Source organism: Ailuropoda melanoleuca, chromosome 7 (assembly GCF_002007445.2).
Source record: "Ailuropoda melanoleuca isolate Jingjing chromosome 7, ASM200744v2, whole genome shotgun sequence".
Classification (NCBI taxonomy): domain Eukaryota; kingdom Metazoa; phylum Chordata; class Mammalia; order Carnivora; family Ursidae; genus Ailuropoda; species Ailuropoda melanoleuca.
The window spans coordinates 25,859,756-25,872,689 of record NC_048224.1 but is presented as its reverse complement, the minus strand read 5'-3'; the positions used below and the strand labels follow the sequence as shown (position 1 = coordinate 25,872,689).

The 12,934-nt window shown below is 41.2% G+C and overlaps 1 protein-coding gene across 6 annotated transcripts in view; it reads left to right on the top strand.

Moving 5' to 3' along the window:
* Nucleotides 1–12,934, top strand: part of GNE (glucosamine (UDP-N-acetyl)-2-epimerase/N-acetylmannosamine kinase) — a 45,189-nt gene that overhangs the window by 10,526 nt on the left and 21,729 nt on the right. For 2 of the 6 annotated variants that reach the window (XM_034664111.1, XM_019799333.2), the window contains exon 2: nt 7,136–7,341. In XM_034664111.1, coding sequence (XP_034520002.1) covers nt 7,136–7,341 — 206 coding nt within the window. Of the gene's footprint in view, nt 1–1,408; nt 1,598–1,741; nt 1,927–2,998; nt 3,096–3,340; nt 3,456–7,135; nt 7,342–12,934 lie in introns of those variants that run through there. The other 4 variants (XM_034664113.1, XM_034664112.1, XM_019799335.2 and 1 more) reach the window with 4 other exon arrangements.

Below are 12,934 nucleotides of genomic sequence, written 5' to 3'. Positions count from 1 at the left end.
ACAAACCTAAGAATGAGGGCAGCCTGTAGCCAAGGAAAGGCAAGGAAATAGATGGTCCATTGCCCTCTAGGGAAAGCAGACCCACTGATACCTTTAAAAAAACACCTGACATATATTTCACATAACATTATATATTAGTTTCAAGTGTACAACGTAATGATTTGATATATGTATGTATATATTGTGAAGTGATCACCATTATGTTTAGCTAACATCCATCACCACACGGTTACAATTTTCTTTTCCTATGATGATACCTACATTGCTATTTTGACTTTAGCTGGGTGAAATCCATTTCAGACTCCTGACCTCCAGAACTGTAAGATAATACATTTGTTTTTAGCCACTAGGTTTGAGGTAACTTGTTATATAGCAGCAACAGAAAACCAATACGCTCTCTGGTGAATCTGTGTCCAGACTCATATACCTTGTTCACTTAATAGCTTTGTATAGCTACTTCATAGGCATCTGGAACATATCCCAAACTAAAACTTTACTTTTAACTCCCCAAACCTGGTCACTCCCTCAGCTTTTCTCTCATCTTGGTAAATGGCACCAATTACCTAATTACTAATGCCGTCCTTGTTTTCTTCCTTTTCTGTCATTCCCTCATACCTAATCCGTAATTTTCAATTCTGCTTCCAAACTCATATTATCCATCTGAGTTTCACTGCCACCATTTATTTACAATTAATTTTATTCTCTTTAATATGGAATATGTGCATACTACAAAATACAAAAGATATTATAAATAGGTATTTGGTGTAAAAATCCATCTTCCAGCGCTGTCAGTCAGTGGGACCAGTTTTTTATGTACCTTCCAGACTATTTTTTTTCACTGCCAACCATTCTTTCAGTGCCACTCCATTCTCCACATACTAGCCAAACTGATATTTTAAAAAATCTGTTGGCACTTCCTTATACAAAAGTCTGTCCTTTTGTGGCTGATATGACCTTTTAGTAGCTCCAAGCTAGTTGCAGGGTAACTGCTAGTTCATAAGTACTCTGCAAATTACAGCCTCATCATTAATTGAAATACATGAAACGCAAAGGTTTGATTGGATTTGAAATTCGCTTTATAGCAAGAACTCTAGATGAGTTGTTAAATAGTTTCACCTGTGGTAAATTACTTAATGGTTGTAAAAAATGTCTTAATGTTTTGTAACACCAACTCATTCGAAGCTTGTCATTGGTGACTCGGTAATTTGAAAGATCATTAAAAAGTCTTTCTCAGACGCCGTGGGAGTCCTCTTCCGCCACCTTTTCTGTGGCCGCCGAGTTCCCTTCTGGACGTCCTGCGCGGACCGATGGGAGGTTCCCTAACGGGGAGGCGTAGGCGGAGCGCGACCAGCGGGTATCTGCCCTGTTTGGATCATTATCAACACTCCCGTCAGTCTTGGAGTGGCGAGGCTTTATCTCAAGAGATGGCTCTGGGGCGGACCTGCTGCACGACAGTATTGTTTTGGCCTATGAAATGCCTCAGGGAAGAGAAGGCGTAATTCTCCCTTGGGTGCAAGGCCAAAACAACTACCACGTGCGAGGACCCGAGCTCCCCAGGGTGCCTGTGGCGGCGGTGGAGAACGCGTCGGGCTGGAACGTAAGCTGGCGCGGTCCGCCACGACAACGGAACACACTCCACCACCCTCACCCGGCCCCTTCCAAAAACCGTTCGGCATGGGTGGGGCTTGGGCGGGCGCAGCCAATCACAGGGCCGCTCTCATGTTACGTAAGGGCGCGTTCGCCGATTCGGTGCTGGGGGTGGGCGTGCAGGGGAGTGCGGGGCTGGGGTCGAGACGAGAGTCCTCTGCGCGCGTGGCCGACGACTTGCGGAAGCAGGGCCCGCCTTCTGGTGCTCCGTTGGGTTCTCGCCCGGGAGGCGCGGCGGCGGCGGCGGCGGCGTGGGAAGGAGCTGCGCGCCAGCGTCTGGTGAGAGCCCCGCGTCGGCGGGGACCCCGGGGACGGGCTGGGGAGAGCATCCTCCAGGCTCCCACGGCCTCCTTCTCCGGCCCCTGCCTCGTGGCCTCCCCAGTCCGGCGGCTGCCTCGGACCTCCCCGCGTCCCCAGGCCCGCACGAGACCCAGGCCTCGCCCTGTCTTCCGCAGGCCCGCGTGCCAGGGCCCCTCTGTATTCCCGTCACGGGCTCCGTCTTGTGGCCCGCGGAGCAGACAGGTTCATTGCGGGCCCCGGGCGAGTAGCCGGCGGCCCGGAATGACTCCAGCCCACGGGCAGTGCTAGCCAGTAAAGAGGCGGGCTGCCCTGGGAGATAGTGAGGCTTCTGTTACGGAGGTGTGCAAGAGAGGGCGGAGAGCTCCTTGACAGACAAGTTGCCCTGGGGTGTAAAGGGTTGAACTAAATGATGATATTGAAGGTCTGCGTCCAACCCCGACGGCGTCCTGAGTCTGGGCTTCCTTAGTAGTTTGATAGGCGTTTATTTTTTTGCCCAAATCTGAGCACACGCGTATAATTGTTAGAGCGCGATAAAGTATTGGTTTTTCTGAAAGAGAGGAGGGGTGCCGTTTAGCAGTCTAGATAACTGTTTAACCCAGCCGTAGAGGCTCAGGAAGAAGCCAAAGCCGACTGCAGCTCAGGAATAGGTTTCTGAATTTCAGGCCGCTTTTATTAGCCCCTTCCTCCTCAGTCCTGAGTCTCATCCCCGCTGCACCGAGGGAAGAGTGATATATCATGTTCTTCTCATTGCCATGGGGCCTGGCTGGACCTGGCACAAAGAAGGTCCATGGATGTTAATGATCAGATACTAGGCAAACACTAGATGTGGCAGCATCCTGCGTGCTGGGTTTGAGTTTTGGTTCTGGCAATTATTAACTGTGATTTGGGGCAAGTAAATTATTTTGGCTGTACCTCAGTGTCCCCTTCTGTAAAATGGGGCTAGTGAGGGGGCTGTCAGGGTGAAATGGTTAATGCTTATAAAGCTCTTAACACAGTGCTTAGCGCCTCAAGTACTTCTCAGATGTTTATTGTTACTGTTTCCTCTGCTCAGTGACCGCTTCAGCCAAATGTTTGTGAGTCTTTTTCCACAGTTGAGTGGAATATTTATTCTGGAAAGTGTTGATCACCTTTTATCAGCATTTAAAATGGTGAGTCTTGAAAGAATGCAGAAGTGTGGTCTTTGCGAATTGTGTTTCTCAGAGATTGCCAGTGAATTCAAGATGAAAGAATACTTCTTTGGCATTTATCTGTATTTTAGTTACAGTTTTGGAATTGATAGGTGAAATGGGGGCAAGTATCCAATTCCTCCTGACTTTCTGAGCTTTAGGCTCGAGGGGACTATGGACAACATACCTATGTCACAGTATCTATTTAAAAGAGTTCTTGTTTTTAGGGATGAAAATTTCACATGTGCTTAAAAGGACAGAAGACGGTATGACACCTTCTACCAGTCACCAAGATTTAACACATATTAATGTTACCGTGTTTGTTTCACATCTCTGCTTATGGTATGATTTTTAAAAAAATAAATGTCAGCTAAAGCCTGAAAAGCCCCATTTTGCTTTCCCTTCTTTCTCTCTCCAAAGGTAACTACTTTCCTGAGTTGGTGAGGAACTTTACTGTAGATCAATAAACAACATACAGTGATGTTTTATACATTTTGAAAAACTTACAAAAAATGGTACCCTGTTGTATCTAACTTTTTAGAATTTGCTGTTTTCCTCTAATGTTCTGTTTCTGAGATTTATTAATACAGACAAATATGGACATAGTCCATTCATTTTAATTGCTGTCTGGTATTCCACCTTGTAAAGAATTGAGTTTTATATTTTTTGCTTTACATTGTACTTCATGCAACTTAAATTGTCCTATTACAGTTTAAGTCCATTTTGCCACTCATTCATTATTTTGCCATTTATTCATTCTATACTAGTCACAGGGACTGTGGTCACAGTTCTCAGTTGAAAATGTATCTTTGGGTATGACCTCTTATCCAGAGCAAATAATAATGTGTCCTGGGATGAGGAAAATAATTATTAATTTTGTTTCCAGGGCTTCTATTTGGAAAAGTAAACTAGTTAAGATCCATTATGTGGCCGTGTGTCCGTACTAGATTTAAAGTTTCTAAAAATCAGAGACAGGGTCTTTCTCAGTTCTGTGTGTCTCTCAGCTTTCTTTATAGTGCTCCACACAGAATAGATACTAAATGTGACATTGATTATTTTTACTATTGGGTCTGTCATAACCCTTCATATATTTAAAGAGATAATGGCCGGCAATTTTCAAAACTTTGCACTTTTGATATTGGCAGTGCTTTTAAACTTTCCCATTTTACCATTCAATTCAGAAACATAATTAAAAGCATTTTTAAAAGCAAGGTGTGCATCATCAATTTGTAGAATGTTATCAGTTGTATAATATATGCTGTATGCATACGCAAATATATCTATTTATATATGCATGGTTTACCTATTAAAGTATAGATAAGAAACTAGTAACTCATAGTTCTAGGGAGAACAACTACGTAGCTGGGGAGCACAGATGAGAGGACTCTGCTATATATAGCCTCTTGTGATTTCTCAGTTTTAAACCATGCGAATGTACTATCTAAGAAAAAAATAAGTTAGTTAAAATTATTTTTAAAAAACCCAAACTTCTCCCCTTAAAAAGGCATTTTACCGTATCTTAAAGATTTAACTTCTTTCCTGAAAAAAGTTTTGGCCTTAGTAACATTTTTGCCTTTTTTTTTTTTTTAAAGATTTTTTTAAATTTATTTATTCGACAGAGATAGAGATAGCCAGCGAGAGAGGGAACACAAGCAGGGGGAGTGGGAGAGGAAGAAGCAGGCTCATAGCAGAGGAGCCTGATGTGGGGCTCGATCCCATAACGCCGGGATCACGCCCTGGGCCAAAGGCAGACGCTTAACCGCTGTGCCACCCAGGCGCCCCACATTTTTGCCTTTTTTAAATAGTTTGTTTATTTGGCCAGCTTACTCTCAGGTTTGGTAGAATAACCTTTGAGTTACTTGGTAAATACTAAGCATTTTAGTATTGTGAGGTGGAGTTTACATTCTTTTAAAATAAAAACAAATTGACCAACCATGAAAAATTTGCTTTGCCTCGCCCAGCAAGTTGAATATCACCACCAATTTGTTCAGCTCAAATGTAATGATCAGTCAGGGAAGGGTTATGTACAAGACCATTTAAGACAACCATTTTTGGAAAAATAATTTTGTCTTTAATGAGTAGGTAGTGCTTAGATTTTATGAATACAACTCTTTTGACAGAATGCTTCTTTCATTATATCCTAAGTGCTTTCTGTTGGGTGGAATTAGCTTTTACTGGAGATCGGTGAGTTCAGAATGGGCCTAATGATGGGACAGTTTGTGTGCTCACAGAAGTTCGAGCCTTACAGAGATGAGATGGCAGCTGATAAGATTTCCAGTGGGTTTTAGAGTTTACCCTGATCTAAAGGGCAGCTCCCCTTCTGGCATCCTTACTCAAGCTTCTCTGTATTCCTGATTACAGATTCTTAATATTGACACACTTCCTGAAGCAAAAGCATTGAATCCATGAGGTAGAATTTTACATTGATATAGAGAAGTTTAAAATGCTCCATAAAACAGCTCTTATCCCTTGCCCCTGATTTTTACTCTGAATGGAGGGTATAGATGGGGGGAGGGTGGGCATGGGCAGAGGAGTTGAGCAAAAGTATATATGTGTTTGGTAGGGCCACAGTGCCCAGAGGAAGGCAGCAGCTAAAAGGGGTGAGGTGAAGAGGAACTGAAGTTTGTGTAAAGGTTTTCTGGAAGAGGCCAAGCTTAGACTGAGTTTTGAAGTGAGGAGGAGCCCAGGCCAGAGGGAAAGGAAGTTTTACCTAGAGGTACTTATATCTAGGAAGGCACAGAGATTTGGAGACTCACTGGTTGAACTGCAGGTGCTTTGGTATGGCTTTGGCACAGAGTAAGGGTAATTGTTGGTCAAGGGAAAGTGGTTGGAAAGATGGGGTAGGTCCAGATCAGTAATTTGGACTTTATTCATAGGTTGTGTATTCTGTTGAGCATGATAATCAAATTTTGAACTTTGGAAAGATCACTCTGAAGGTCTGTGGGAGGCGGGGCAAGACTAGAGACAGGCAAACTACTTTGGCAGCTGTTAACAAGGGTTCAGACCTAAAGTGAGAGGTTGGACTGGGAGCTGTCTTGGTGGGGATGAAGAGGAGGAACTAGATTTGAAAGATGTTTAGTAGGTGGAGGGCCGCCTGGATGGCTCAGTTGGTTAAGCATCTGACTCGATCTCAACTCTGGTCTTGATCTCAGGGTTGTGAGTTCAAGCCCTGCACTGGGGCTCCCAGCATGGAGCCTACTTTAAAAAAAGAAAGATATTCAGGAGGTGGAACTGACAGGGCTTTAGGAGGTACAGAGTAAGGGACAGAAAAGACAGGATGGCAAGGGTCAAGGCATTTGGATGAATGGAAGTCATAACTGAAAGAACGAGGAAGGAGGAACAGCAATGAAGAAAAAGAAAATGAGTTCCGTTTGGGCCATTGACTTCATGGTGTGTACGAATCTGGAGATACCTGGTGGGCATTTGGAATTGTTGGAAGTTTGTGGGCACTGGCTATAGGGGCTAATGAGGCCTTGAAGGTAGGGTTTTTTATTTTACCTTTCTCTCCCTTAACGTTAATCACAGTGTTTTGTATATAGTGGGTGTTTAGTGTGAGGGTGAACAGATCTTATCCCTTAGAAGATGTTATCTTGAATCTTGGGAAAGTAATTTCCTCTCTCAAGACGTGTGTTTCCCTTTCTGTAAGAGAGGGAGTTGAACTAGGTCAGTTGTTCTCAGTAGTCTGGTGTGTTGGCATCCGTTGTGAGGTATGTTAAGTAATTTCTAACTAATAAAGAGCTGATGTGTGCTTGCCTTTTAAATGGGAGCTGATTTTTGTCACTGTTTCTTAATTGCATTCCAGTGTGTTTTCGTAAGTGTGAGAGAAAGGGGTGGAACTAGTCCGAAGGAATTTCCTAGCTCTAAATATCCCAGTGGGTGTGTCACATAGGAGCAGGGGTGGAAAAAAGGTTAAAAAGCACTGTATTAAATGGTGGTTAAAAGGCTTAGAACTAGAAAATTCTGTGTTTATATCTAGGACCTATCATTCTGATGATAAATAATTTTTATTTTTGCAATTTTAGGAACTCTATTTTGAGAACCTCTCAAAACAAAAGAAACAAGTCATGGAGAAGAATGGGAATAACCGAAAGCTTCGGGTTTGTGTTGCTACTTGCAACCGTGCTGATTATTCTAAACTTGCCCCGATCATGTTTGGCATTAAAATGGAACCTGAGTTCTTTGAACTTGATGTGGTGGTACTTGGCTCTCACCTGATAGATGACTACGGGTAAGATGAAAGCATTTTCTTATGATATTCTTCATTGCAATATGGCGTACTAGAGAGAGCTCGGATCTTATAGCCATGTTGGCCTATCTTCAAATCCCAGTTCTCCCTCTTAGTTTTTATATGTTCTTGGAGAAGTTGCATCTTCAGTTTCCTCAGTTACAAAACGGAGTGAAAACCTGTGTTGTAGGTTACTGGTTACTGTAACGTGTGGAGATAGGGATATACAGTGTCTGTCACAGTGCGGCTGCTTAATAGGTGCTTGATAAATGATAGCTATAAATATTTTTGTTATTGTTACATTCAGGAGAAATGCTACTTATAAATATATGTTGTGTGACTCTAATAATGTAACTTCCTGTAATATGTTTGTGAGTTCTAATGGTACTACTTTCTTAAAACTCATGTATTTATTGACAGCATATAAAGTAGTAGATACGAAACAAGATTTTTAAAACGTAATTTACAAGATAAATTAGAATGTTATATTGCCGTTGCTGTTTATTTCGGTGTTTATCATTAGGTTTGTTATTGATCACAGTCTAAATGTGAAAAATGAAAGTTGGGAAATCTTAGAACAGAATGTCTAAACCAAAGATGAACATTCATTTTGTTCTGGGTAATAAAATGGCATTTAGTGCACTCTTGTGGCATAAAAACATTAATGCAGCTTCCAAAGATGGTCAATAATACTGTATTATATATGAAAGAAGCTTGTATTGAAGTAAAATTGCCTTTTCCGACTTTTCTTTAAAAGCAAGGCAACAGCAACAACAAAAGCAAACAAAAACCTGCCTCTAAAAACCAATTTTCTCTAAGAAGATACTTAAAGAGTAGAGAAGAAACTGATGCATAGCTCAAAAATTCATAGGTTTTAAAAATGTGAAATGAATTCTGGCTATCTAAGAAAAGCCACTGGGTTTTCTTACATAAGACAAAGTAGAAGAGAAATTTTAATCAGGGCCTGACTTGAAGTCTAAGTGGGTTCTTTAACTTCTTTGAGAGAAGTTCGACGGGAAGATTAGTGGGACAGAGGCTTTCAAGGAAATTGTGTTACATTTCCCTGTCTGCCACAGTAAGTAAGGGTGGAAAGGCAGTATTTGTCTCGTGAGACTGTTAAATAGGCCACTTGACTGGTACTTTATGGAAAAGTCATGTAAAGTACATCCTAACATAAGGTGGTTGCTTCTGGGAGAGGAACTGGATGACTGGGAAACAAAAGTGAGAAGGTAGCCTTTTCACTGGAGAACCTTTTGTATTTTAAATTTTAAACCATGTGAATGTATTATCTATATTTCAAAGACATTAAAAGAAAAAAATAAGCTACTCTCTATTTCAACTACTTGGATCCTTTTTTTAAAAGACAGCATTTTTATACTCTTTAAGAACTGGCTAAAAAAGGAAATCAAATAAGTAACAACAGACTAGTTAGAAATTCATTTGTTCATTTATNATCGGGCTCCTCTGCTATGAGCCTGCTTCTTTCTCTCCCACTCCCCCTGCTTGTGTTCCCTCTCTCGCTGGCTGTCTCTATCTCTGTCAAATAAATAAAAAATCTTTAAAAAAAAAAATAAATAAAAAAATAAAAGATAGCATTTTTATACTCTTTAAGAACTGGCTAAAAAAGGAAATCAAATAAGTAACAACAGGCTAGTTAGAAATTCATTTGTTCATTTATTTCATATGAGTCGGTGATACAAAATATTAAAACATTTTAGAGCAGTTTTAGGTCTGCAGCAAAATTGAGCAGAAGGTACCAGGGTTACCCCATATACATCTCTGCCTCCACATATGCCTAGTATCCCCCATTATCATTGTCAGCCCTCCATCTCCAGGGGTACATCTGTTTACATTACATTTTGAGAGAGAGAGAAGAGCGCGCACGTGCATGTGCGTGCATGCAAGCATGGGGAGGGGGAGAGGGGGAGAGAATCCTAAGCAGGCTCCACCGCAGCATGGAGCCCAATGCAGGGCTTGATTGCACAACCCCGAGATCACGACCTGAGCCGAAATCAAGTAGGGTGCTTGACCGACTGAGCCCCCAGGCACCCCTTGGTGATGTAAATTCTGTATGTTTGGACAAATGTATAATGAATTGTATCTACCATTATAGTATCAGAATTGTTTCACCGCCCTAAAAATATATTCTATGACCATCTCCATAGATTTTTACCATCTCCATAGATTTGCATTTTCCAGAATGTCGTGTAGTTGGAATTATATAGTATGTAGCCAGTTCAGATTGGTTTCTTTCACTTAGTAATATGCATTTAAGTCTCCATGTCTCCATGTGTTTCCATGGCTTGATAGTCCTTTCTTTTTAGCACTGAATAATATTCCATTTTCTGGATGTACCATAGTTTATTTATTCATTCATCTACTCAGGGGCATACTAGTTACTTCCGAGTTTGGGCATTTATGAATAAAGCTGCTGCAGATACCCATTTTTCAGAGTTTTGTGTGGGCATAATTTTTTAGCTCCTTTGGGAAATATCAAGGGGTCTGATTGCTGATGCATATGGTAAGAATATGTTTAGTTTTATAAGAAACCACTGAGGGGCGCCTGGGTGGCTCAGTCGGTTAAGCATCTGCCTTCAGCTCAGGTCGTGATCCCAGGGTCCGGGGATGGAGCCCCGCATCGGGCTCTTTGCTCAGCAGGGAGCCTGCTTCTCCCTCTGCCTCTATCTACTGCTCTGCCTACTTGTGTTCTCTCTCTCTACCAAATAAGTAAATAAAATCTTTAAAAAAAAACAAACAAAACCACTGAGCTGTCTTCCAAAGTGGCTGTATCATTTTGTATTTAACCATCAATGAGTGAGTGCACCTGTTGCTCCACTGGCCTTGTTAGCTTTTGGTGGTGTCAGCATTCTGATTTTGGCCATTCTAATAGGTGTGTAGCAGGATCTGTTTTAATTTGCATTTCTATGATGACATATGATGTTGAGCATCTTGTCATATGCTTATCTGCCAATTTTACATGATCTTGGTGAGGTATCTGCTAAAGTCTTTAGTTAATTTTAAGTCAGATGGTTTAAAATTTTTTTTAAATAAATAAATATAAAAAGGGGTGCCTGGGTGTCTCAGTTAAGCGTCTGACTCTTAATTTTGGCTCAGGTCATGATCTCAGGGTCGTGAGATCAAGCCCCATGTCAGGCTCTGCGCTGGGCGTGGAGTCTGCTTGAGATTCTCCCTCTCCCTCTGCACCCTGCTGCCCCCTCCCCCCGCATGCACATGTGCACTCACTCTCTTAAGTTGTTTTACTGTTGAGTTCTAAGCCCACGGACCAAACAAATTCTAAGGGAAATTAGAAAAATCTTTTGAACTGAATAATAAATATTACAACATATCAAAATTTGTAGGTATAGATGAAGGAATGATTTGAAGAAATTTTTACCTTTAGATACTTTGGTTAAAAAGTTTAGAGGGGCACCCGGGTGGCTCAGTTGGTTAAGCATTTATCTTCAGTTCAGGTCATGATCCCAGGGTTCTGAGATCAATCCCCATGTCGGGCTCTCTGCTTAGTGGAGCCTGCTTCTCCCTCTCCCTCTGCCTGCCGCTCCTACTGCTTCGATGCATATTCTCTCTCTGTCTCTCTTTCTCTCTCTCTAATAAAATCTTAAGTTTAGAGTTAGTGGTCTCTTTTCACTTTATTAAACAAGAACAGGATGAGAAAACCCCTAAGTAAGTAGAAGGGAGGAAACGAAGAGTGGAAATCAATGAAACATAAAAGTAGATTAAGCAATAGAGAACGATATTTAAAAATATTAAGTTGACAAATTCCTAACAGCCTAAGAAAAGGAGAACACAGATTACGAATATAAGATGACAAAGAAGATGTCACTACTGATCTGATAGCCATTAGAAGAATAAAAGAATATTAGGCCAGTAAAGTTGGCAATCAATTTATATAACTTGGACAAAGTCCTTGAAAAAACACTGCTTATCAAACCAACACAGAAGAAATAGAAAATATCTATAGCCCTGTATCAAAGAAATTGAATTCTTTCCTATAAAAAAATTTCCCATAAAAAGATGCCACTTATGAATTCTATCAAACATTTAGGCGAGAAATAACATCAATCTTTTTCAGTTTTTAATTTTAATTCTTGTACAGTTAACATATAGTGTTGTATTAGTTTCAGGTGTACCATATAGTGATTCAACAATTCTTTACTCAGTGCTTGTTATGATAAGTGTACTCTCTGATCCCCACGACCTATTTCACCCCCCACTCCACCTCCCCTCTGGTAACCATCAGTTTGTTCTCTACAGTTAAGAGTCTGCTTCTTAGGGTGCCTGGGTGGCACAGTTGGTTAAGCTTCTCACTCTTGGTTTTGGCTCAGGTTGTGATCTCAGGGTCATGAGATCAAGTCCCATGTTGGGCTCCGCTGTCAGTGTGGAGTATGCTTGAGTTTCTCTCTCCCTCTTCTGCTACCCGCCCCCCCCGTTCTCTCTTTTCTCTCTCTCTCTTAAATAAATAAATCTTTAAAAAAAAAAAGTCTGCTTCTTGATTTGTCTCTTTTTTTCCCCTTTGGAAATAACACCAATCTTACATAAACTCTTAGAAAATAGAGGAGCAGGGAATTTTCCCAGGTGGTTTTATTAAGTCAGCATAGTCTTGGGGCACCTGGGTGGCTCAGTTGGTTAAGTGTCTGCCTTTGGTTCAGGTCATGGTCCCAGGGTCCTAAGCTCAAGCCCCACATTGGGCTCCCTGTTCAGCAGGGAGTCTGCTTCTCCCTCTTCCCCTCCCCCCACTTGTGCTCACTCTTGCTCTCAAATAAATAAAATCTTTAAAAAGTCAGCATAATCTTAATAATAAAACCTGACAAAGACATTGTAAGAAAAATTCAGACTAGCATCTCTTATGAACAGACATAAAATTTAAAAAGAAATATTAAATCATATCCAGCAATATACATCATGACCAAGTGGGTTGATTTCAGGAAATCAAGATTGATATAACATTTGAAAATCAGTGTTACTTATTAACAGAATAAAGGGGAAGCACATATGATCATCCCAATGGATGTCAAAAAACCATTTGCATTTGACAGGGGCGCCTGGGTGGCACAGCGGTTAAGCGTCTGCCTTTGGCTCAGGGCGTGATCCCAGTGTTGTGGGGTCGAGCCCCACATCAGGCTCCTCAGCTATGAGCCTGCTTCTTCCTCTCCCACTCCCCTTGCTTGTGTTCCCTCTCTCGCTGGCTGTCTCTGTCTCATAAATAAATAAAATCTTAAAAAAAAAACATTTGACAAAATTAAATCAGTTATGATAAAACTCTTAGCAGACTTTGAATAGAAGGGAAATTCCACAATCTAGTAAAGGCCAGTGGCGGGAAAACCTATAGCTAACATAAAAGTACGCTTTCCCCTGAGGTAGAGAACAAGGTAAGGATTTTTGCTTTCACCATTTCTCTTCAACTTGTGCTAGACATAACGGCCAGTGCAATAGAGTGAGAAATAGACCAAAAGACAAAGATTGTCTTTGTTTAGAGACAACATGATAGTTTTGTAGGAAAATTCCAGGGAATCTATAAAGTGACTACTAGAACATCTGTATGATGTGAAATGATGTATGTAAAGAATCTTTCATGATC